General features: G+C 47.1%; 2 protein-coding genes and 1 long non-coding RNA gene across 7 annotated transcripts in view; 1 reads left to right on the forward strand and 2 right to left on the reverse strand.

Annotated features, from left to right (window-relative positions):
* HECTD1 (HECT domain E3 ubiquitin protein ligase 1) overlaps positions 1-6,437 on the reverse strand; it is a 154,396-nt gene extending 147,959 nt beyond the window's left edge. For all 3 annotated transcript variants that reach the window (XM_073577809.1, XM_073577808.1, XM_073577807.1), the window contains exon 1: positions 6,303-6,437. The gene's annotated coding sequence lies outside the window, so the exon portion shown is untranslated. The remainder of the gene's footprint in view (positions 1-6,302) is intronic.
* Positions 6,438-6,576: 139 nt separating this feature from the next.
* Positions 6,577-26,560, forward strand: LOC141091988 (uncharacterized). The gene is made up of 2 exons (XR_012232638.1): positions 6,577-7,037; positions 26,296-26,560. It is a non-coding gene; the product is annotated as an uncharacterized lncRNA (long non-coding RNA).
* Positions 12,611-26,614, reverse strand: part of HEATR5A (HEAT repeat containing 5A) — a 131,942-nt gene continuing 117,938 nt past the window's right edge. For all 3 annotated transcript variants that reach the window (XM_073577810.1, XM_073577811.1, XM_073577813.1), the window contains 2 exons: positions 26,309-26,522; positions 12,611-16,882 (listed from right to left, as the gene is read on the reverse strand). In XM_073577810.1, the coding sequence (XP_073433911.1) occupies positions 16,581-16,882; positions 26,309-26,522 (516 nt within the window). In that variant the 3' untranslated portion in view covers positions 12,611-16,580. The remainder of the gene's footprint in view (positions 16,883-26,308; positions 26,523-26,614) is intronic.

Raw genomic sequence — 26,614 nt, forward strand, 5'->3', positions numbered from 1 at the left:
CCTCCATGTTATACCGGGCACAGCACAGCTCTGTATATATGTATACCCTCCATGTTATACCGGGGACAGGACAGCTCTGTATATATGTATACCCCCCATGTTATACCGGGCACAGCACAGCTCTGTATATATGTATACCCTCCATGTTATACCGGGGACAGGACAGCTCTGTATATATGTATACCCCCATGTTATACCAGACACAGGACAGCTCTGTATATATGTATACTCCCATGTTATACCGGGCACAGCACAGCTCTGTATATATGTATACCCTCCATGTTATACCGGGGACAGGACAGCTCGGTATTCCCCATGTTATACCGGGCACAGCACAGCTCTGTATATATGTATACCCTCCATGTTATACCGGGCACAGCACAGCTCTGTATATATGTATACCCCCATGTTATACCGGACACAGGACAGCTCTGTATATATGTATACCCCCATGTTATACCGGGCACAGGACAGCTCTGTATATATGTATACTCCCATGTTACACCGGGGACAGGACAGCTCGGTATTCCCCATGTTATACCGGGCACAGCACAGCTCTGTATATATGTATACCCTCCATGTTATACCGGGCACAGCACAGCTCTGTATATATGTATACCCCCATGTTATACCGGGCACAGGACAGCTCTGTATATATGTATACCCCCATGTTATACCGGGCACAGGACAGCTCTGTATATATGTATACTCCCATGTTATACCGGGGACAGGACAGCTCTGTATATATGTATACCCTCCATGTTATACCGGGCACAGCACAGCTCTGTATATATGTATACTCCCATGTTATACCGGGGACAGGACAGCTCTGTATATATGTATACCCTCCATGTTATACCGGGCACAGCACAGCTCTGTATATATGTATACCCCCATGTTATACCGGACACAGGACAGCTCTGTATATATGTATACCCCCCATGTTATACCGGACACAGGACAGCTCTGTATATATGTATACCCCCATGTTATACCGGACACAGGACAGCTCTGTATATATGTATACTCCCATGTCATACCGGGGACAGGACAGCTCGGTATTCCCCATGTTATACCGGACACAGCACATCTCTGTATATATGTATACCCTCCATGTTATACTGGACACAGGACAGCTCTGTATATATGTATACCCCCATGTTATACCGGGCACAGCACAGCTCTGTATATATGTATACCCCCATGTTATACCGGACACAGCACAGCTCTGTATATATGTATACCCTCCATGTTATACTGGACACAGGACAGCTCTGTATATATGTATACCCCCATGTTATACCGGGCACAGCACAGCTCTGTATATATGTATACCCCCATGTTATACCGGGCACAGCACAGCTCTGTATATATGTATACCCTCCATGTTATACCGGGGACAGGACAGCTCGGTATTCCCCATGTTATACCGGGCACAGCACAGCTCTGTATATATTTATACCCTCCATGTTATACCGGGCACAGCACAGCTCTGTATATATGTATACCCCCATGTTATACCGGACACAGGACAGCTCTGTATATATGTATACCCCCATGTTATACCGGGCACAGGACAGCTCTGTATATATGTATACCCCCATGTTATACCGGACACAGGACAGCTCTGTATATATGTATACTCCCATGTTATACCGGGGACAGGACAGCTCGGTATTCCCCATGTTATACCGGGCACACCACAGCTCTGTATATATGTATACCCTCCATGTTATACCGGGCACAGCACAGCTCTGTATATATGTATACCCCCATGTTATACCGGACACAGGACAGCTCTGTATATATGTATACCCCCATGTTATACCGGGCACAGGACAGCTCTGTATATATGTATACTCCCATGTTATACCGGGGACAGGACAGCTCGGTATTCCCCATGTTATACCGGGCACAGCACAGCTCTGTATATATGTATACCCTCCATGTTATACCGGGCACAGCACAGCTCTGTATATATGTATACCCCCATGTTATACCGGGCACAGGACAGCTCTGTATATATGTATACCCCCATGTTATACCGGGCACAGGACAGCTCTGTATATATGTATACTCCCATGTTATACCAGGGACAGGACAGCTCTGTATATATGTATACCCTCCATGTTATACCGGGCACAGCACAGCTCTGTATATATGTATACCCCCATGTTATACCGGACACAGGACAGCTCTGTATATATGTATACCCCCATGTTATACCGGGCACAGGACAGCTCTGTATATATGTATACTCCCATGTTATACCGGGGACAGGACAGCTCGGTATTCCCCATGTTATACCGGGCACAGCACAGCTCTGTATATATGTATACCCTCCATGTTATACCGGGCACAGCACAGCTCTGTATATATGTATACCCCCATGTTATACCGGGCACAGGACAGCTCTGTATATATGTATACCCCCATGTTATACCGGGCACAGGACAGCTCTGTATATATGTATACTCCCATGTTATACCGGGGACAGGACAGCTCTGTATATATGTATACCCTCCATGTTATACCGGACACAGGACAGCTCTGTATATATGTATACCCCCATGTTATACCGGGCACAGGACAGCTCTGTATATATGTATACTCCCATGTTATACCGGGGACAGGACAGCTCGGTATTCCCCATGTTATACCGGGCACAGCACAGCTCTGTATATATGTATACCCTCCATGTTATACCGGGCACAGCACAGCTCTGTATATATGTATACCCCCATGTTATACCGGGCACAGGACAGCTCTGTATATATGTATACCCCCATGTTATACCGGGCACAGGACAGCTCTGTATATATGTATACTCCCATGTTATACCGGGGACAGGACAGCTCTGTATATATGTATACCCTCCATGTTATACCGGGCACAGCACAGCTCTGTATATATGTATACCCCCATGTTATACCGGACACAGGACAGCTCTGTATATATGTATACCCCCCATGTTATACCGGACACAGGACAGCTCTGTATATATGTATACCCCCATGTTATACCGGACACAGGACAGCTCTGTATATATGTATACTCCCATGTCATACCGGGGACAGGACAGCTCGGTATTCCCCATGTTATACCGGACACAGCACATCTCTGTATATATGTATACCCTCCATGTTATACTGGACACAGGACAGCTCTGTATATATGTATACCCCCATGTTATACCGGGCACAGCACAGCTCTGTATATATGTATACCCCCATGTTATACCGGGCACAGCACAGCTCTGTATATATGTATACCCCCATGTTATACCAGACACAGCACAGCTCTGTATATATGTATACCCTCCATGTTATACTGGACACAGGACAGCTCTGTATATATGTATACCCCCATGTTATACCGGGCACAGCACAGCTCTGTATATATGTATACCCCCATGTTATACCGGGCACAGCACAGCTCTGTATATATGTATACCCTCCATGTTATACCGGGGACAGGACAGCTCGGTATTCCCCATGTTATACCAGGCACAGCACAGCTCTGTATATATGTATACCCTCCATGTTATACCGGGCACAGCACAGCTCTGTATATATGTATACCCCCATGTTATACCGGACACAGGACAGCTCTGTATATATGTATACTCCCATGTTATACCGGGGACAGGACAGCTCGGTATTCCCCATGTTATACCGGGCACACCACAGCTCTGTATATATGTATACCCTCCATGTTATACCGGGCACAGCACAGCTCTGTATATATGTATACCCCCATGTTATACCGGACACAGGACAGCTCTGTATATATGTATACCCCCATGTTATACCGGGCACAGGACAGCTCTGTATATATGTATACTCCCATGTTATACCGGGGACAGGACAGCTCGGTATTCCCCATGTTATACCGGGCACAGCACAGCTCTGTATATATGTATACCCTCCATGTTATACCGGGCACAGCACAGCTCTGTATATATGTATACCCCCATGTTATACCGGGCACAGGACAGCTCTGTATATATGTATACCCCCATGTTATACCGGGCACAGGACAGCTCTGTATATATGTATACTCCCATGTTATACCGGGGACAGGACAGCTCTGTATATATGTATACCCTCCATGTTATACCGGGCACAGCACAGCTCTGTATATATGTATACCCCCATGTTATACCGGACACAGGACAGCTCTGTATATATGTATACCCCCATGTTATACCGGGCACAGGACAGCTCTGTATATATGTATACTCCCATGTTATACCGGGGACAGGACAGCTCGGTATTCCCCATGTTATACCGGGCACAGCACAGCTCTGTATATATGTATACCCTCCATGTTATACCGGGCACAGCACAGCTCTGTATATATGTATACCCCCATGTTATACCGGGCACAGGACAGCTCTGTATATATGTATACCCCCATGTTATACCGGGCACAGGACAGCTCTGTATATATGTATACCCCCATGTTATACCGGGCACAGGACAGCTCTGTATATATGTATACTCCCATGTTATACCGGGGACAGGACAGCTCTGTATATATGTATACCCTCCATGTTATACCGGGCACAGCACAGCTCTGTATATATGTATACCCCCATGTTATACCGGACACAGGACAGCTCTGTATATATGTATACCCCCCATGTTATACCGGGCACAGCACAGCTCTGTATATATGTATACCCCCATGTTATACCGGACACAGGACAGCTCTGTATATATGTATACCCCCCATGTTATACCGGACACAGGACAGCTCTGTATATATGTATACCCCCATGTTATACCGGACACAGGACAGCTCTGTATATATGTATACCCCCCATGTTATACCGGGCACAGGACAGCTCTGTATATATGTATACCCTCCATGTTATACCGGGCACAGCACAGCTCTGTATATATGTATACCCCCATGTTATACCGGACACAGGACAGCTCTGTATATATGTATACCCCCATGTTATACCGGACACAGGACAGCTCTGTATATATGTATACCCCCCATGTTATACCGGGCACAGCACAGCTCTGTATATATGTATACCCCCATGTTATACCGGGGACAGGACAGCTCTGTATATATGTATACCCTCCATGTTATACCGGGCACAGCACAGCTCTGTATATATGTATACCCTCCATGTTATACCGGGCACAGCACAGCTCTGTATATATGTATACCCCCATGTTATACCGGACACATGACAGCTCTGTATATATGTATACCCCCCATGTTATACCGGACACAGGACAGCTCTGTATATATGTATACCCCCATGTTATACCGGACACAGGACAGCTCTGTATATATGTATACCCCCCATGTTATACCGGGCACAGGACAGCTCTGTATATATGTATACCCTCCATGTTATACCGGGCACAGCACAGCTCTGTATATATGTATACCCTCCATGTTATACCGGGCACAGGACAGCTCTGTATATATGTATACTCCCATGTTATACCGGGGACAGGACAGCTCTGTATATATGTATACCCCCCATGTTATACCGGGCACAGGACAGCTCTGTATATATGTATACCCTCCATGTTATACCGGGCACAGCACAGCTCTGTATATATGTATACCCCCATGTTATACCGGGCACAGGACAGCTCTGTATATATGTATACCCCCATGTTATACCGGACACAGGACAGCTCTGTATATATGTATACCCCCATGTTATACCGGACACAGGACAGCTCTGTATATATGTATACCCTCCATGTTATACCGGGCACAGCACAGCTCTGTATATATGTATACCCCCATGTTATACCGGACACAGGACAGCTCTGTATATATGTATACCCCCCATGTTATACCGGACACAGGACAGCTCTGTATATATGTATACCCCCATGTTATACCGGACACAGGACAGCTCTGTATATATGTATACTCCCATGTTATACCGGGGACAGGACAGCTCGGTATTCCCCATGTTATACCGGACACATGACAGCTCTGCGCTGGTGGAGAGCACAGCCTGTGGCCACCTCTGCCCGGATCGGCAGACATGTTGGCAACCACTGGACAGGGCAGGCAGCACAGTCCACATCGTGAGATCTGGATCTCCCATCGGGGTCGGAGGCCTGGTCTGATCGATCCGGTTATGGTCGGAGTCTGGCCAGCAGCTCCGGTCTGTGCCCCTTCCTAGGGTTAGGCCCGGTCCACAGCCTAGAGTTATAGGCCTGTTCCTGTACAAGTCCCTGGAGACCGCCATGACAGTGCGGGAGCGCAGTGACGGGGTACGGGGCGCACACAGACACACACTCTCAGAAGCTTACCGTATCCTTACGGAGCCGGTCTGGGCCTCACTGCTCCGGACTAACCCCGGAGTCACACGGAGGAGCGTGTCACGGGCTCAGGCCGAGACTCCGCCCGCTCCGCCTGCCTCCCGACTGCCGGCAGAGGGTGCTCTGGAGCAAACACCAGGCTGCTGCGGGGGACCACACACTCGGCAGAACACTGTTGGTTTTACGTTCCTGCCCGACTCATTTTAAAATCAAATGAGATTTTACATGCTGCAGGACTAACCAACGTTTCCCCCCGCCCAGGCGCAGACTGGTAACCACAAGATCAATGGAATCCATGAGTTCCTGATATTCCCTCCCTCTGTGCGACTTATTGCCCCATGCTACACCAGAGAGCCGCGACATGTGACTCACGAGTGGGCGCAGAACAGTGTCACAGCACTAGAAGCAGGGGTTACTGCCTGGGAAGGGCAGTGGGGGGATTTACTAAGGTTTGTGTGTTTTTCCACCATTCTTGGTAAAGGATATAATTAAATAAAAAGTCTGCAGGTGCCTGAATGTCTCCTCCTCAGAGTCGCAGCCAGCGACATCCCTCTCTAGTCACCTGACTGCTGCAGCCAATCACAGGCCTCATAGGTGAACGGACATGATGTCCCAGCGGAGGGCCCGGGGCCCCGGACAGGTCATTTCATGGCATTACTTCTTACCCATCCGTACTGGTCCATTGTTTCCATCCGCTAATCTCTGAAGCCATTGCAGTGAAGCCAGGTTTAGTTATTTTCTCTTGTAATCCTCTTTATTTTATGTCATAGTATTTGTTGCATTGTTGTGTCCCCTTTGTACGATGATTTTATAAATACTGCCTAGCATTCTAGACTAAAGATAAAATGTAATAGTTCCTTTTGTTCTGTAAACCGCACTCCTGAAATCCACATGCTACCAGAACCAGGCGTCCAGTCAGCCTGTATGAACGATAGGTGGAGGCAGCAATGACCGTACCAGGGTATATATTCCATGTGTTGGAATCAGAGATGTATATACCATACGCACACTGTCAGTTCCCCAATAAAGGGCTTATTAATAGGAACAGCCTGCAGTCTTCTCCATTAATCAGTCAAGTGTTCTGATGACAGGGGACAGCAGACAAAGAGGTAACAGTGTGGCGGGTTCAGTGTGACCCCTGGCTGTGATCTTTGACACACCAAACCGTATCGTATTAATACTAGCTATGAACCCATTCTACGCCCGGGTGGCAAGCATTTTTATTGGTATATGGTCTCCCATCCTGGTATGTGTTGCCCCACTCATCCCTATCCTGGTTTGCATGGCCCCCTTACCCCCCAATCCTGGTATGCATGCTACCCCTCACCCTCAATACTGGTATGCATGGTCCCCTCACCCCCCCCCCATCCTGGTATGCATGGTCCTCTCACCTCCCCCCCTCCCATCCTGGTATACATGGTCCCCTCACGCCCCCAATGCTGGTATGCATGGTCCCCTCACAACCCCCCCCCCCTTTCCTGGTATGCATGGTCCCCTTACCCCTATTAAACTACACACATACAATAAAAAAAAATTTATACTCACCCTTCTTTCCTGTGCTCCAGCATTGTCAAGTTCTGCTGGAGGCCGGGGAGGAGTCTGGCGCCGAAGTACGCACATGCCCATAGCGCTGTCCGGCGCCATATTGCTGAAGACACACTGCAAAGTCGATATAGGCTTCGGACAGAGTGACGCTTAGCCCGTCATATTATAGATGCGGGACACATGCGCTGTGGCCAATATACAAACACAGGCACTATGCATCAGTACACCGGAATTAATAGATATATAAACTCCGCTATTGTTATATACAGAAAGAACATGAGATAGCTAACATTTTTTGATTAAAAAGTGTAAAGTAATGGACTATGAATAGTGTGTTTGTACATTGGTGACAGTGTGTTAGTGCTGGTTTACTGCCCCTTTTTGCATAGTATAAGTTGCTGTGGCTTCCTCCTGAACTGTGCATCCAACGTTCCCAAAAATGTTTCATTACGCTCTGTCCTGGGGCCCCTACTTTTTTCCATCTATACCCTTGACCTAGGACAACTCAAAGTCCCATGGCTTCCAGTACCACCTGTATGCGGACGACACTCAGATCTACCTCTCGGGCCCAGACGTCACCTCTCTGCTGTCCAGAATCACGGAATGTCTATCAGCCATAACCTCCTTTTTCACCTCTCGCTTCCTAATACTCAATGTACAACCCCTGGCAAAAATTGTGGAATCACCGGCCTTGGAGGATGTTCATTCAGTTGTTTATTTTTGTAGGAAAAAAAAGCAGATCAAAGACATTGCACAAACCTAAAGTCATTTCAAATGGCAAATTTCTGGCTTTAAGAAACACTAAAAGAAATCAAGAATAAAAAATGTGGTAGTCAGTAATGGTTACTTTTTTAGACCAAGCATAGGGGAAATATTATGGAGTCATTCAATTCTGAGGGAAAAAATTATGGAATCATGAAAAACAAACAAAAAAAAAAAATCACTTCAACACATCACTAGTATTTTGTTGCACTACCTCTGGCTTTTATAACAGCTTGCAGTCTCTGAGGCATGGACTTAATGAGTGTCAAACAGTACTCTTCATCAATCTAGCTCCAACTTTCTCAGATTGCTGCTGCCAGATCAGCTTTGCAGGTTGGAGCCTTGTCATGGACCATTTTCTTCAACTTCCACTTTCAATTGGATTGAGATTTGGACTATTTGCAGCCCATGACATTGACCAAATGTGTCTTTTTTCAAGGAATGTTTTCACAGTTTTTGCTCTATGGCAGGATGCATTATCATCTTGAAAAATGATTTCATCATCCCCAAACATTCTTTCAACTGATGGGATAAGAAACGTGTCCAAAATATCAACATAAATGTCACGGTCGCGCCTTGGCTGAATGGCGCGAGCCGTGGGGGGGGGGGGGGTGTGGCCCCACTGTGCCACAAACCAGACTACCCTGGAAGCGGCGTGACTACGGCAGCTACCTCGGTCTTCACTGGAGCCTGTGATGGTGAGGTCAGGCTTGTGCGGCAGGTAGCTGTCGGGTGCCACTCCGGGGTGGTGTCTGGCTGTGGCTGCTGATCCCAATCGGGGACAAGTCACTTGGACAGGCAGGCTGAGACACTGGGCAAGCAGGCACGGCTTGGTACACTGGCAGGCAGGCACGGCTTGGAGACACAGGGCAAGCGGGAATGGCTCAGAAAGGAACAGGTAGGGGCCTGTTCACACAGCAGGGGCAGGTATAGGCAGGAAGAAGTGGAATATGTTGGAACAGGTTAGGAACTGAGCCGCAGGAGTGCAGAGTAGGCAGAGAGGCAAGGGAGCAGATGCACAGGCAGAGCGGCAAGGGAGCAGATGCACAGGCAGAGCGGCAAGGGAGCAGATGCACAGGCAGAGCGGCAAGGGAGCAGATGCACAGGCAGAGCGGCAAGGGAGCAGATGCACAGGCAGAGCGGCAAGGGAGCAGATGCACAGGCAGAGCGGCAAGGGAGCAGATGCACAGGCAGAGCTGCAAAGGTGCAGATGCACAGGCAGAGCTGCAAAGGTGCAGATGCACAGACAGGGAGGACACAAGGAAAGACACAGCAGGGAAGGAACCACAGACAAGGAGAAAGGGAGACTAAGGTAGGACAGACAAGGTACTGGGACCAAGACTCAAGGGCCAGGATATTCAGCCTCCTGGCAGGCAGACAAGGTACAAAGCAAGATAAGAAGTATTCCTCCAGAGGAGGAGGAAATACACAGGACAGGGCCTGGCTTCCTCAGCAGCAAGATACTGAGATTAGACATTGCACAGGCAATGTTTCAGTGGGTGTGGCGGAACTAAATAGTCAAGGGCTCTAGGTGACTGGTCAGGGACAGATTAGACAGGTGCACCCTGACTGCATAAGAACCAGAGAGTTCTGGTGCCACCCCCCTATACACACATAGCCAGGAAACATACAGGAGAGCAGAGGCACAGAGCACAGGACTGGCAACAGACAGAATTCACAGCATGGCTTGAAGCAGAAAGTAAGTTGGTGTGCAGGGGATGGGAGGCCATGCAGTGATGCCAGCAGGGTTGTTATAATAAACTTCTGCATTTATTGAAGATGTAATGACAGCCATCTCCCCAGTGCCTTTACCTGATATGCAGCCCGATATCATCAATTACTGTGGAAATTTGCATGTTCTCTTCAGGCAGTCATCTTTATAAATCTCATTGGAACGGCACCAAATAAAAGTTCCAGCGTCCTCACCTTGCCCAATGCAGATTCGCGATTCCTCACTGAATATGACTTTCATCCAGTCATCCACAGTCCACGATTTCTTTTCCTTAGCCCATTGTAACCTTGTTTTTTTCTGTTTAGGTGTTAATGATGGCTTTCGTTTAGCTTTTCTGTATGTAAATCCCATTTCCTTTAGGCGGTTTCTTACAGTTCGGTCACAGACATTGACTCCAGTTTCCTCCCATTCGTTCCTTATTTGTTTTGTTGTGCATTTCCTGTTTTGGAGACATATTGCTTTAAGTTTCCGGTCTTGACGCTTTGATGTCTTCCTTGGTCTACCAGTATGTTTGCCTTTAACAACCTTCCCATGTTGTTTGTATTTGGTCTAGATTTTAGACACAGCTGACTGTGAACAACCAACATCTTATGCAACATTGCGTGATGATTTACCCTCTTTTAAGAGTTTGATAATCCTCTCCTTTTTTTCAACTGACATCTCTCGTGTTGGAGCCATGATTCATGTCAGTCCACTTGGTGCAACAGCTCTCCAAGGTGTGCTCACTCCTTTTTAGATGCAGACTAACAAGCAGATCTAATTTGATGCAGGTGTTAGTTTTGGGAATGAAAATTTACAGGGTGATTCCATAACTTTTTCCTCAGAATTGAGTGATTACATAATTTTTCCCCTATGCTTGATTTAAAAAAATAACCATTACGGACTACCACATTTTTTGTTCTTGATCTCTTTTAGTGTTTCTTAAAGCCACAAAGATGCCATTTGAATTGACTTTAGTTTTGTGCCATGTCTGTGATCTGCTTTTTTTCTACAAAATTAAACAACTGACTGAACATCCTCTAAGGCCAGTGATTACATAATTTTTGCCAGGGGTTGTAGAGAAAACTGAACACATTATCTTTCCTCCATCTGACGTATCTTCCCTACCCGATCTATCTATTCTGGTAAACGGCATCACGCTCTCTCCCGCACCTGAAATCCGCTGCCTCGGAGTAACTCTAGACTCTGCCCTGTTCTTCAAACCACATGTCCAAACTCTTGCCACCTCCTGTCGCCTCCAACTCAAAAATATTTCCAGAATCCATCCCTTCCTCAGCCTTCAATCTACTAAAACTCTTGTACATGCCCTCATCATCTCCCGACTTGACTACTGCAACACTCTCCTCTGTGGCCTCCCTGCTACTAACTCTATTGCACCACTCCAGTCTGTCCTCAACTCTGCTGCCCGACTAATCCACCTCTCTCCTCTGCAAATCCTCCACTGGCTCCCAATTCACAAATGAATCCAGTTCAAACTACTAACACTGACCTACAAAGCCATCCACAACCTGTTCCCTCCCTATATCTCTGAACTAATCTCCCAATATCTTCCCTCACATAATCTTCGATCCTCCCAAGACCTCCTACTCTCCTCCACGCTTATTCGTTCCTCACACAACCGCCTCCAAGATTTCTCCCGAATATACCCATCCTCTGGAACTCGATGCCTCAACAAGTCTGATTATCTACCACCCTCGGATCCTTCAAACGGAACCTGAAAACCCATCTTTTCAGGAAAGCTTACAGCCTGCAATGACCATTCTGCCGCCTCATCACCACCAGAGATGCTGCACCCCCGACCTGCTGTCTCTTCCCCACTATCCCGTAGAATGTAAGTCCGCAAGGACAGGGTCCTCCCTCCTCCGCACCAGTCTGTCATTGTAAATTTGTTTACTGTTAACAATATCTATAACTTTGTATGTAACCCCCTTCTCATGTACGGCACCATGGAATTAATGGCGCTATATAAATAAATAATAATAATTACGCGCTCAGCTGGGATCCCATCTCTGCTCCTGTCCATTTGAGACCTGTCTGGGCAAATGGAAAGGTGAGCCACCAGACTTAGGTACCGAGACATGCAGCCGCTGGGACTCGAACATAGTATTCAAAAGCACGCCGAAGCATCCGAGCATGCTCAGATAACACCTTATCCCAGCACATTCGCTCATCACTACCAGAAATGCTTTGTAAATGCACACAGATGCCTGGAAGAATTTGCCACAAGTCAGACGTGCACAAAGAAACAAGGCAAATTGGGTAAGTTAATGGAACTTTATTTAAAACTGAATCTTCTAACTACACCAGGAGTCTGTATAACAATCAATCAGGCAGTGTTAGAGTACGAAAAGATTAAAAATACCAACACAAATCAGTACGAAAAATACAGTGCACAAATTCATAGCGGCAGAGCCAAGACACCACGGCACCCAGACACCGCAGAGCCAAGACACCGCAGTGCGTTCACATTTAATACTGCATTATAACCACACAAGATACAATTGTAGAAACGATAGGATAGGCGACGCACAAACACGCAAAGGACGGGGAATTACATCTAGTGTTGCTAATTCAGAAAAAATCTTGGTAAAAATGTGCAATTGAAGCATAGGATTAAAACTGTAAGAAAATAAACACAGATCCCACAATTATTTTGCATACTCATGTGACTTCACAGTAGAATTAGAAATATTATTGTTTTGGGCGTTACAATCTTATATTTGCACAAAACAGATTTCAAAACATTTAACATTCGTCTTCATTTTAGGGGGGAAAAAAGGGGGGGGGGGGAGACGCCATTGAGATCGACTATGGAGTCCACATAAATCTTTGTGAAATATCTTCATTACCTTTATTTGCTTTGACTTTTGTTCTGTTAACTCGTCCTCTGTCGCTGCGTTGAAAAAGTCAGGCAGCATCCTATCCTCCAGGTTTTCGTGGATTTTATAATAAACTTACAGTAGATACACATGTTCAATGTTCTCATTAGCCAAGCAATGTAGTGTTGTGTTCATACTGTGCAGTATTATTGTACTTTGTATGGGTGTCGGTCAGTTCTAGTTTACAATGATCCTTTACATGTCACCTTAGAATCCACCGCTGTTTTGTTTTTCTTAAGGAATCAGTTTGCATCTACTATACCAAAGTCAACATGCAGAGCTTCAGGGGGTGTTAAAGAGGTATTCTGAAGGTTTCTCTTGAGCAACTCTTAGCTCTGCAGTCTCCTTCTTTCCTGGTTGCTTGCAGGGAGGGCACTCTTCCTTTAGTGACAGCTCTGATGAGACGCTACTTTCTGCTACTACACATGATTATCTGTCAGTTCTTGTTCCGTGTCTATACTAATATACTATCATTATATTTACGTAAAGATATAACAAGTTTGAACCAGTACATGGCTCAAGAAAGTGAGAGCAGTTTTTAAAAAGAACTGCTCTGAAAGGTGCCAATGCTTGGGTCCGGGTGACTGTTATTCTACAAGACTGATAAAAGCGCCCTGTCAGGAGCTGAGTAAAAGGGTGAGGAAGGTGATTAGCCAAGGCTGCTTTCATAATACGTTCTGTGTCCCTGTTGGGGCATACGTCTGAAATTCACTGGAAAACGGGGTCCGGATGCATGCGTTGATGTGGCCATAGACTGTAATATTGACAACAGAGTGAATGTGCGCTTTGCCACGCACTTTTTCCGGAGTGTACGCCTACAGGAGGTGGACACTAAGATGCAGTCTACTACAGCTGAGGGTTCACCTCCTGTAGGGGTACAATCCAGAAAAAAGTGTACGGTAGAGTGCACGTTCGCTCTGCCATAATCATTACAGTCTATGGCCCCCTCGGCGCATGCTTCCAAACCCGTTGAGGGGGAATTTGGACGTATTCCCCGACGGGGACACAGAACACAATGTGAAACTGTTCCATAGAAGTCAATGGGCTGGAGAGAGCTGACTGGGATGTTAGGCGGTAATGCCTCTCCCAGAATCATCTACTTCTCCTTGGTGGCTGAGCGCCTTGGAACCAAGAAGTACCCCATGTAAGATAAAAGCTCTCATTGCAAGAAAATGACAGCTAATAGACAAAGCAAGTCAACTGCAAAATTGCTTATTTTCATGCTATTTCAATAATATGAGAATACCCCTATAAGGCTAATTCACAGGACTGTAAAGTGGCCAAACTTCCTTTTCTGAAATGGGATGCAAGTCCAGGCCCAACCACAAGTTTTGTGACCTTAATTAAGAGCCTCAAATTTGCCTATAAAGCTTTCATGATCAAGAGATCCTTAGTTGGGCCTGGACTTAAAGCAATAATAGCACGAGAATATGTCCACTATATTTTTGTGTAAATTAGTCCCTATGTTTTATCTAAGGCCAATTAGTCACAATATATTAATTTAGAAAAGTACAATCCTGAACGTTCATCATGCAAAACCAAGCCAGTGACACCCAAAATAAGATCGTTCCTCTTTGCTGGAGATGTATTTTGAAACCACATCAAGCAGAATCATTTTCAACATCTTCATGTGGTTTTTATAAGACTGTATCACTTTGATTAACGCAAAGCAAATAAATGATACATCAGCAAACAGGTAACAGGACGAAACAGAAAAAACTCGACCAAAACAATAATGAAAAAGGTAATGAAGATCTATTTCACAGATTAACAGACAGGCCGGGATCACACATGCGAGGAATACGGCCGAGTCTCGCATGTTAATACCCGGCACTGCCGCAGGCACTCAGGAGCGGAACATGCGGCTGCATGTATTGCTATGCGGCCGCACACTCCTATCTCAGTGGCGATGGCGGTGCTGGATATCAACATGCGAGACTCGGCCGTATTCCTCGCATGTGTGATCCTGGCTTTACTGACAGGTCAGTGGATGACATCAGATGAGGATCATGAGCTCACAGACTGCAGAAGTAAAAGGGGCACAGCTCCTTGTACAATGCCCCCAAACTCATAATCAGAGCTGCAAATGCTTTTATGGCTGCAGCCCCAAACTTTAGCTCAGATGGTGACACTTGACAAAAGAAGCACAATATGAAAAGTGACAAAGTTTGACAGTGTAGAAAGGTAGAACTTCCACTGAGTTGGAGAATAAACTGTAATGTTAAAGGAGAATTCCCATCTCCAAGATTCTATCCAAATATGTGGTAGATATATCAATAATATTAGCAAATATCTCCAATTAGAAATGTAGTATAATTCTCCTGATAACCTATGTAGCTTACCCCATGTGCTAGGCATTGCAGTAGCTTAGGTATCCATGGTCATGGCTACTAACAACTAACTGTCACAATATCAGTGCCCCTTACCATGGATATCTAAGCAACTGCAATGCCCTGCACATGGAGTAAGCAACATAGCTAATCAGAAGAACTGGAGGTACATTTTTAACTGGAGGTATTTGCTAATATTTTTACTATTATTACACCTACTGCATATTAGGATAGGATTTTGGAGATGGGAATACCCTCTAAGTTAATAGGACTCTTACAGACACAACATAACTTTATCAAAGCATTTTTAGGTAGTCAAAAAGTGTTAAGGTTCTAGGTCATTTAGGAATTATAATATAAAAAACCATAAAATAGAGTTGGGAAAGTAGTGCAGTAAAAAACTGTAAAAGTAGTAGTGATGCAACTAAACTCAACACACAGTATTCGGTACGGCAGTGCATAAAAGAAATTTTTTCATTAATCCTTCAACATGTAGTCGCATGGACTGTAAAGATTTGTGTATGTGCCCTGTATACAGAAGCCTATTACAGGTATATATGACAATGGAAAAGTGCTACCAAGTTCAAAGCAGATGCAAGCTCCGAATTCTGGGGAGAATGAATCTAAACCAACACTGTCGCCAGTTCTGCTTTCATTGCCTTGCACCGGTTGGTGAAAAGACGCCTTGCACCCAGCCCCTATTTCATATGCACATTTATGACTCTTTTACATTCGCTTTATGTTAGTGCTGAAATAGTTTCTACATTATTTTAGATGGTGAAGCTCCTATTTTATTCATCAAGGTCAAACCACTGTATCTGTGGCAGTTCCATTAAACAATTAAGAACCAGTCTGTTAAGGCATTAGATTATGGAGACACAATAACATACAGGAAAACTTTCATTAATAGAAAGGACAGAGCCACGTCTCGATATCACAGGCACTTCTGATAGTAACTGTAAAAGCTGTGACCAAGTATTAAGGCTGCAAGGACTGGAGTGGTGCAACTTCACGAAAAGTTTCACAGAAAGTTTGTCTTGAGCTGGATGCTTGGGGACCCTTGTCCTCCTCCCCTGGCAGTAAGAGGTTTAGGTTTGAAGCTTTCCTGATTGCCCCGCAGAGCAGCTTCTAGGCGAGAACGTAGTGCTGTGGAAGAACTCATTAGATTACGAAACTGCTCAGGGTAGCTGGCCCCGAACTGCGTGAGGCTTTGCAAGCCAAAGTCGTGGAGAGCTCTGGAGCACGGAGAGGCAGAACCCAGAGTATTTTCATCCAAAAGAAAGGAGATGAGTAGATGCAAAAGCATGGAAACAATGGGAGGTCCTGCGGAACAAAATGACAACATGATTTTACCAAACTTTCACCTTGCAAATATATAAAAACATGGATTTTTGTGATAAACTCACAGTAAAATCCTTTTCTCTGAGATGCTCATTGGGGGACACGGCTACTGTGGGTGTTTGCTTCTGCTGCCTGGAGACACTAAGTGAAAAAAAGAGGTTAGCTCCTCCTCCGCCGTATACGCCCTCACCCCGGTTGCGGGCGGAATCAGTTGGGTGCAAAAGCAGGAGATAAAACAAAAAACAGACAATATAAACCTTAATACAGGTAACAACATGTCTAGAAAAGACGCCACCCTAATATCATTCAATAAAGGTATATTACTTAAACAAAACAGTATATTAAAACAGAAGCCAACTTGGCTAACAGGGTGGGTGCTGTGTCCCCCAATGAGCATCTCAGAGAAAAGGATTTTACAGTGAGTTTATCACAAAAATCCATGTTTCTCCTTCGCCTCATTGGGGGACACAGGTACTGTGGGACGTCCTAAAGCAGTCCCTGGGTGGGAAGTTGACTCACCGATCCAAGCTACATGCACCTCCTGTCTAAAGGTGCGCCACCGCTGCTTGGAGAATCCTTCTACCCAGACTCGCATCTGACGAAGCCTGAGTATGGATATTGTAGTGCTTTGTGAATGTGTGCAAGCTGGACCAGCTTGCAGCCTTGCAAACCTGTTCAACCGATGCCTGGTGCCGAAGCGCCCAAGAGGCGCCCACTGCCCGAGTAGAGTTTGCTCCGATCCCTGCTGGAACTGGTGTGCCTCTGATGCGGTAAGACTCCTGAATAGTAAAGCGAATCCACCTGGCTATGGTCGATTTTGAGGCAGCGAGTCCCTTCCTGCGCCCCTCGAGAAGCACGAACAGCGTGTCCGTCTGACGAAAGAGTGCCGTCCGTGATACGTACCTCCTAAGAGATCTCACCAGGTCCAACGTATGAAGAGCCTTTTCCACACGGTGTACCGGTGCTGGACAAAAAGAGGGCAGGACAATATATCCTCATTAATGTGGAACGAGGCCTCAAATACTCAGCGAGCCAGGCTCTATGAGACGGTCAGTGGGATCCTTGATAGAGGACCCACTAGGTATGGATAACAGGGTCCTAGAGGCCAAGCGTGACACAGGTGGATCGACCGTTGGGGACTCTGCCCATTTCTTATGGAGATCAGGGGTGAACGGATATCTCGCCTCGAGCGCCTTTTGCCCTGAGAACCGTTTGTCGGGCCGCTTTCTGTTTTGTTGTACTATGTCCTCAAAATCTGGGTGAGAATTAAACACTCTATGTGACCGCTTTGCTCGCTTAAATGAGACCTTATGACCTGAGGCCAAGGTGGAATCATCTTCGATCCCAAGGGTCTGGTTGACGACCTCAATGAGACTGTCAATTGTTTCCCGGTATTGTGGAGTACCCGAAATCAAGTGGCTCATCCGAGTCATAATCTGAGCTCCCGTTAACGACCCTTGGTGAAGGTGAGCGAGAGGCCGAACTTATGGATGCCGAAGCACCAGATGGACCGGGAGATGCTGTGTGGGTTCGTTTCCCCCGCGTCTGCCTGGAGTGAGAGTGGCCCCTGCAGGCCGGAGGCTCCTCTAACACAGGCGAGCCGATATCCCTGCCAATATCTGGGGCCCGAAGGGACTCGATTGCTCTCGTAAGCGATGCCGTGGACTGCGACAGAGACAGGGCCCATTCTGGGAGGCTCGGTACACTGGTCTCGGTCGCAGGAGAGGGCTCCTTGGCACATTCAGAATCGCAGGCTTCGCAAATCTGCTTGGTTTGCGCCCGTGGAAGGCGGACTGACAGGAGGTGCACGCAACATACAAGAATGTGTGTACCTTTGCTTTTCTGGACATGATGGCTGCTAATTGATATGCCAAGGTGACGTCATAGGGCAGAACTTCCATCTGCGGCCTAGTTCCTGGCAAAAACCGGGGACTAAATTTTTGCCATCGCCCAAGGCCCTGATGGGCGGGTCTGCCGGAAGTGGCCGTGTCACGGGGAGCGGGACTTCCGCCCGCGGCCTAGCTCTGAGAAAAGCCGGAGACTAAATTTCCGGCCTGCGCCCGGACTTTGGGCAGGACCGCCGGACACCGGGCCAGGAGCCTGTGCCGCCGGATGCCACGCTATGTGGTGCAGCCAGGGAGCCCGGAATGCCTAAGAACGGCGCCAGTAGCACCGACCACGGGGGTCCGCAGCAGCCCTCCCAGCCCACCTCCTTCCATACCTCACCCCTCGACGTCCCTCTTCATCCTCAGGTGGGGGGGGGGAAGGGGGCCAAAAAAAGTTTAAGGACGGTGCAGGCAACCTAGCTCCATCTTCCCTTATAGGGGATGAGGAGAGGGACCGTCCGCCACCTTCCATCACCGCTGTCTGGCATTGGTGATACAGTGGGGGCCGCACGGACTGTTCGCAGGCCTCTGTACAGCCAAGGGTTTCTCTACCTTAGGGTGGTCAGTGCTCAGTCCGGCATCATGTCCCACGTAGCAGGAAAGGATACGTGGAGGCGACACTCGCACGTGCTCGCCCGTTGTTGGTTTGGGGAAATCGGACCCTTTCAATAGGATCCGTTGCCCCTGTCTTATCTTCATGGAAAAAATGACCGAGTCTGGAAAAAAAAACCTGATTACTTACCGGTAATACTCTTCACGACAGCACCCACTGAGAGAGGGGATCCGCCCCTAGGAACAGGAAACCTACAGAGAGATAAATGGGGCGGTCCCCCTCGCTCCCTCAGTTTGGATTACAGAGAACAACGGAGGAACCGCCATACATGTTTTAGTCAACTTGCTAGACAAGCCATTCACATCTATACATACGTATACGTTTGCTATACATACGTATACATTTGCTATACATATCTACATATTAATCCCTAATTTCATTCTCCACCACCAGAGAGAACCACGTGTAACTTATAAATTAAGGGAGGGAAGTGAGCGGGTGCTGTCGTGGACTCTACAAAAGAGTAATACCGGTAAGTAATCCGGTTTTTTCTCTTCGCCACGACAGCACCCACTGAGAGATTTTCAGAGATAATCACTTGGGAGGGTACACAGTGTTAAGGACCGATCTACCAAAGGCCAAATCCTTGGAAGAGGATAAATCTAGTCTATAGTGACTATAAAAGGTAGATGGAGAAGACCAGGTTGCAGCCTTACATATTAGCTCAATTGGGACATTCGCCCTCTCGGCCCAGGAGGATGATATGGCTCGAGTAGAGTGCGCCTTTATACCCTGTGGAGGGTCCTCTCCTTTTGCCGAATATGCCATCGTGATCGCGTCTCTGATTCACCTGGACAACGTGCCCCTCGTAACTCTAGACCCCTTCTTGTTACCCTGGAAGGAGACAAAAAGAGACCTGCTCTGCCTCCAGGGACTGGTCCTATCTAGGTAAGCTAGTACTGCTCTCTTCACGTCCAAGGTGTGATATTTAACCTCTTCTGGTGTTGCAGGGCTCTCGTAGAAGGAGGGTAGGCAGATCTCCTGGGATCTCAAACTTAGTAACTCATTTGGGAAGATAAAACGGGTTAGTTTTTAACACTAGTCTGTCCTGGGTTACTGACAGGAATGGATCTACCGACAGGGCTTGGAGATCACTTACTCTTCTTGCTGAGACTAAAGCTACCAGTAGAGCAGTTTTCAATGAAAGGCATTTTATTGATGCCGAGTGTATGGGCTCGAACGGGGCCTGAGTGAAGGCATCTAAGACCAAGCTAAGGTTCCATGTTGGTAGCTGAGGAATGTGAACTGGATTCGCTCGCTGACAAGCCGAAATAAACCGGGCCACCCACTTACTACCTGCTACGTTGTGGTTATATAAGGCTCCTAGAGCCGATACATGGACCTTTAGAGTGTTAACTGAGAGTCTCAACTCTTGGCCCTTCTGCAGGAATTCTAGAATGGCTGTAATAGGTACTTCGCTGGAAAGTTTTTTTGCTGGGTGAAAGGTTAAAATTTTTTTCCATACTTTAGCGTAAATCCTCGTTGTGGATTCCTTTCTACTCTGTAGAAGGGTGTCAATCAGATTATTGAGAACCCTCTTAGTTTCAATAACCCCCTCTCAAATTCCATGCCGCTAGGCGCAGGGCTTTGACTCGGGGATGGTAACAGGGTCCCTGTGAGAGAAGGTCCCGACATAGTGGGAGAATCCATGACCCTCAGCCATGAGAACCACAACCTCTTGGGCCAAAACGGGGCTATCAAGATGACCTTCGCCCCTTCTCTTATTTTTCTGACCACCGTTGGTAACAATACCATTGGAGGGTAGGCATAGGCCTGTCGGAATGTCCAGGGCGCTTGGAGGGCATCGAGCACGTCTGAATTGTCCGCTCTGTATAGAGAAGCGAACCTTTCTACACGCCTGTTGGCCCTTGTCGCTAACAGATCTATTTCTGGTCTGCCCCATCTTGCCGCTATCATCTCGAAGATGTGCCGGCTGAGGACCCACTCCCCTGATGTAAAGTCTGGCAGCTGAGAAATTCCGCCCTGGAATTGTCCACTCCTCTGATGTGGAGCGCAGACAAGGAGCAGAGATGCGATTCGGCCATCTCTAAGATTCTTTCCGCGTAGACATGAGCGGTCCTGATCACGTGCCTCCTTGCCGGTTTATGTACGCTACTGCGGTGGTATTGTCCGATTGGATTCTCATGTGGGTTCCTCTTAGCTGCGGGAGAAATTTAGATATAGCATATCGCTGTTAGTTAGTTATTAGATGAACTCCCCACTTCAAGCTCGGACCATTGACCCTGCACCATATCCTCCCCTAGGTGGGCTCCCCACCCCGAGGGGCTAGCGTCCGTGGTGACTATTTTAGAGGGGACAATCCACGATGGAACTCCCCCCGTTAGATTGTGTGCGTCCAACCACCACTCTATGGAGCTGATCACTTCTAGTGATAAGGACATCCTCCCTTCCAACCGCCCTTGCAGCCTATCTGCTTCTTGTAAAATGGCCCATTGCAATTTTCTGGATTGGAATTGGGCCCACTGAACTGCCGGAATGCATGATATTAGGGACCCCAACAAGGACATATGCCTTCTCTTAAGGACATCGTGGGTTTATCACTTGCCCTCCGTATTTTGTTACCTATGGCCCGTGCTTTTGTTTCTGGTAGAAAGCATTTTTGACTTACAGAGTCTATCTGAAGGCCCAGGAACGTCTGACAGGTTACTGGTTGCAGTCTGGACTTTCCCCAGTTGATCACCCAGCCTAGTGTCTGCGGGGATGAGACAATATCAGCTATCCTGCCCTTGCATTGGGAAACAGAATTCCCTACTATGAGCAGGTCGTCCAAGTACGGGACTAGGTGTCCTTCAGCCTTACATGTGAGACATCACCTTTAGCATTAGCTTGGTAAATACGCGGGGTGCCATGGATAATCCGAACGGCATCGCCGTAAACTGGACATGTCGTATTCGGCCTTCTAACCAAACTGCCACTCGTAGGAATTTCTGGTGCTCTCTGCACATAGGGAGATGGCAATAGGCATCCTTTAGGTCCAAGACTGCCATATAGCACCTAGGGAACAAGAGTTTTATTGCTGAACATATTGACTCCATTTTAAAGGACCGCAGCCTCAAAAACATATTAAGCTTTTTTAAATTAATTATTGTCCTAAACGAACCATCTGGCTTAAAGGACTAGAAACAGGAGAGAATAAAACCACATTCCCCTTTCGTCTCTTGGAACATCTATCAGAACGTGCTTAGACAAGAGCGCTGCAATCTCCATTTCCAATGCTTCCTGCTGTGTTGGAGACTTCAGAGAAGTCAATAGGAAGGAGTCCAGTGGGTACCGAACAAATTCTAGCCTTAGGCCTGATGTAACAATATTAATGGCCCAGGGGTTAGATGTAATTTTTTCCCATTGGTGGCTGAATTCTAGTAGCCTGCCACCTACCGGTGAATTGGTGCTACCGGAATCTGTCCCCAGATCTGAAGGGACGTTTCCCAAATAGGCTGCCTCTCTGCTTGGGATCCTTATTGCCCCAGCGGTCTTGGGGTTTGAAATCTTTCTTTTTACCAAATGGAGGCTTCCTGAAGGCTCTCCTGTTGAAGGGAACATACGGGTTAGGGAATTCCTTCTTTCTCTCACCCGCTTTTGTCAGGATCTCGTCCAGCTCTGTGCCAAACAGGTACTTACCCTGACAAGGTATAGCGCAGAGTTTGTTTTTTGTCTGCGTATCGCCTCTCCACCCCTTCAACCATAAGGCCCGCCGGCCTGCGTTGGTTAATCCTGCCGCGCTGGCAGATAGTCGGAGGGAGTCAGCTGAAGCATCAGATAGGAAGGCCGCTGCACCCTTAATCAGGGTAATAGAGGAATGGGGCTTGTCTCTAGATGCTCCGCTTTTTATCTTTTCCTCCAAATCATCCAACCATATTATCATGGACCTCGCCGTGCATGTAGCTGATATCGCCGGCTTGAAGGCTGCCGTGCATGCCTCCCAAGATCGCTTGAAGAAGGTATCCGCCTTGCGATCTAAGGGATCAGATAATGTTCCCGAGTCTTCCAGTGGTAGGGAAGATCGGCGAGAAGTGGAGGCCACTGCCGCATCCACTTCGGGGGCTTTCAACCAAGACGCCAATTTGTCATCATCAAACGGGTATTTCCGTTTGGATGTTAAGGGGAGAAAGGTTCTCTGCCCCTGTTTTTCCCACTCCCTTTTCACCAGCTCCTTTATTGCTGGAACTACTGGGAAGGCCCGGACCTTCTTCTGTGAGATACCTGCGAACATTATTTCCTGCGGGGTTTTGGGATCTTTAGTATCTGATAACCCCATGGTATTCCGCACAGACTTTACCAAATTATTAACACTGTCCATGGGGAAGCAGATCTGTTCCTCCTCGTCTGAAGATAGGTATTCCTGGGATCTGAGTCCAGTTCTCCAGTCTCTGAAGGCGATCTAGACGCCGGTGAAGCTATCCCTCTGGTGGAGGACTGCCCCCCCCCCCGACTACTGGAACCGCCTAAGTTCTTCCTAATTATTGTACGGATATTCTCCTTTTTCCCCCGAGGATTCCTCCTGTAGGGTCTGCTCGATACAGATCTGACACAACCTCTTAGGGTGACAATCTGGGAGGGGTTGGGAACATAAGGCACATTCCCTGTGTTTAGCTTTCTCCATTCTTTTGGCCTAAGGGGTATGAAAAAAGAAAAAAGGGGGGCGCCATCAGCTAGAAGCTTGACGAAAAAAAAACACCCGTGAATTTCATCAGCATAGTACCGGCTGCGGAGTTCGAGACTCAGGCCGAGGCGAGGCGTGAGACGGTTTCTTCTCCTTCCGCTTCTTCTCCGTGGGCTCGCTCTGCCTAGAGCATCTGCTAGTATTTCTCCTGGAGCTGCCTCTCCTTCTGGTGCTGTCACTCCTTCTCGTGCTACCACTTCTCCTGGTACCGACACGTGTGGATTCCCCTGGCTGTCCTAACTGGAGCGAAACCGGGTTCTTTTGTGCGCCTCTGGCCGGTGCTTTTATGCAGCTTCCTTGTTTCGCCTACTTTCTCTTTTTTTTTTTTTCTTTCATCCCAGTGCGCCTGCGCGGTCGATGCCCGGCGATACCGCGTTCTTCTGCCTCACCTACCCCGGAAGTTGTCTCCTGCACTTCCGGGTCGCCCTGTCTTAGTACGGGAGCGCCAGCCTCTTCCTCCGCCGGGCGCCTCCCGACCGCTGCCCCTGCATCGCCGGAGAGACATACGCTAACCCCGTCAGGTATGTAATTCTCCCCTTAAGCACTCCCGGCACTTACTGCGTCCGCGCGAGCTCAGGGACTCCGTCTTTCCCTTGCCTCGCAATGCTAGGTGGGGTGGAGGGGACCATCCACAGCCGCCCCGACGCTGCGCCGCGCTCTGTAATGCGTGCGTCCCTTGTAAAGGGAGAATCCTGGTGCCGGGCTCTCCACACATCAAAAAGTGAGTCAGGCACACTCCCGCCAAGGCCTCACCCGCATTACAAGCTGAGGGGGGAGTCCATCCTCTGATTCGCCCGACGCTGCTTCCAGCTCTGGGGCCCCCGCTGCTCATATAATGCCCGCGGGCGGCTACCAGGCGGGGCACCCTCTTCTCTGTGGGTTCCTTCTAGGAACAGGAAACCAAACTGAGGGAGCGAGGGGGACCGCCCCATTTATCTCTCTATAGGTTTCCTGTTCCTAGGGGCGGATCCCCTCTCTCAGTGGGTGCTGTCGTGGCGAAGAGAGAAAAAAGACCAGACGTGTGCCTCCAATGGACACTAAGCAAAAACTGATTCCGCCCGCAACCGGGGCGAGGGTGTATACAGCGGAGGAGGAGCTAACCTCTTTTTTTCAGTGTCAGCCTCCAGGCGGCAGAAGCATACACCCACAGTACCTGTATCCCCCAATGAGGCGAAGGAGAAAATATATCTAACTTGATAAAGTTTGAAATAATAAATATACAGGGCTCTAGATGCTGACAAAATGGGTCACCAATGCACCAAGTACTAACCTTGTGCGCCAGAGACATCTGAATGACACTGTAATAAGCTGCGGAGGGAGATCCAGTCTTCTCAAATCATATGAATATCTTATTAACCAGTTCAGGCCTGGGACATTACTTCCCCATTCCAGACCAAGCACAGTTTCAGGTTTTATTATTCATGTACTTTTTATATATTAGACATATTTATTTTTCTTGTTTGATGGGGAATGATGTAGAAGCAATGATTTGGGTTTCTTTATTTTGTCTTGCTTTTCAGTTTATTTATTGTTACATTGATTTTTGTTAATTAATTCTTATTTGTTATTTTAATTTATTTTACACATGGTGCCCCAATAAGATCTTACGGGGGTTAATATATTAATATATTCTTTTCATTGAGGATTGCTCCAGTTATAGGGAAATTTGAGCTTCCTGCCTGCATAGCAGGACCCAGTAATTCTGTCCCATTACCCAGTGATTATTGAGTCCGGAGGAGGAGGCACTGTCAGTGCTTCCTAACCTGTAAACACAAGTGAGTGCTGGATCAGTGCTGTGTATGCATGGTACACATGATAATAAATTAGGTTTACCTGCTATTTGAGGAGTACGGCTGTGTATGATAGTCAGCTCCCTGCCTTCACAGCTGCATGATCTCCAGGAAGCTTTCACTGCATTAATATTTTACACCACCTAGAAGTATATACTCCTTATGGGAGGTCCAAAAGTATTAAAAGAAGCTGTCCACTTTTGGGGTCATTTTTTTCCACTTAAATGCATGTATTTTGGCTAAAAATCATTTTGTAATATGGTTTCATTACAACATTTTTATTTGATCATCCTTAAGTAGACTCTGTCCCTTCATGTTCAATGTTTATGTGGTCTGTTTTACTAATAAAAAAATAAAAAAGTTCTACTTAGTATAAGTTCTACTTCTAAAAAAAAAATAAATCTCTAAAACTCTCTCCAACACAGATGTGAGACTTACGATTCTGTTCCTCGCTGGCAGTGATAAGCACCTGAAGGAGCCGGACACCTTCCTGCAGGACTAAAAGCTCCGCGTGGCTTTGAGGTTTTCTGCTATCGGCATGACTTAGGTGACGAACAACTCGAGGTGCCAAGTCACAAATGTACGGGGCAACAACATCATGAGCCGGATGTTGGAAAATGGACAAGATCAGCCGGTAGCATTTTAACTGCTCCTAAAATAAAAATAAATAAATAAAAAAATTAATAAAAATGGCACCTGACATGACATTGTTACTTTTTAGCTATGGCACTATTAAAATTAATC

The sequence above is a fragment of the Dendrobates tinctorius genome, unplaced genomic scaffold, assembly GCF_039654945.1.
Source record: "Dendrobates tinctorius isolate UK_male_01 unplaced genomic scaffold, ASM3965494v1 ptg000057l, whole genome shotgun sequence".
In the NCBI taxonomy this organism is placed as follows: domain Eukaryota; kingdom Metazoa; phylum Chordata; class Amphibia; order Anura; family Dendrobatidae; genus Dendrobates; species Dendrobates tinctorius.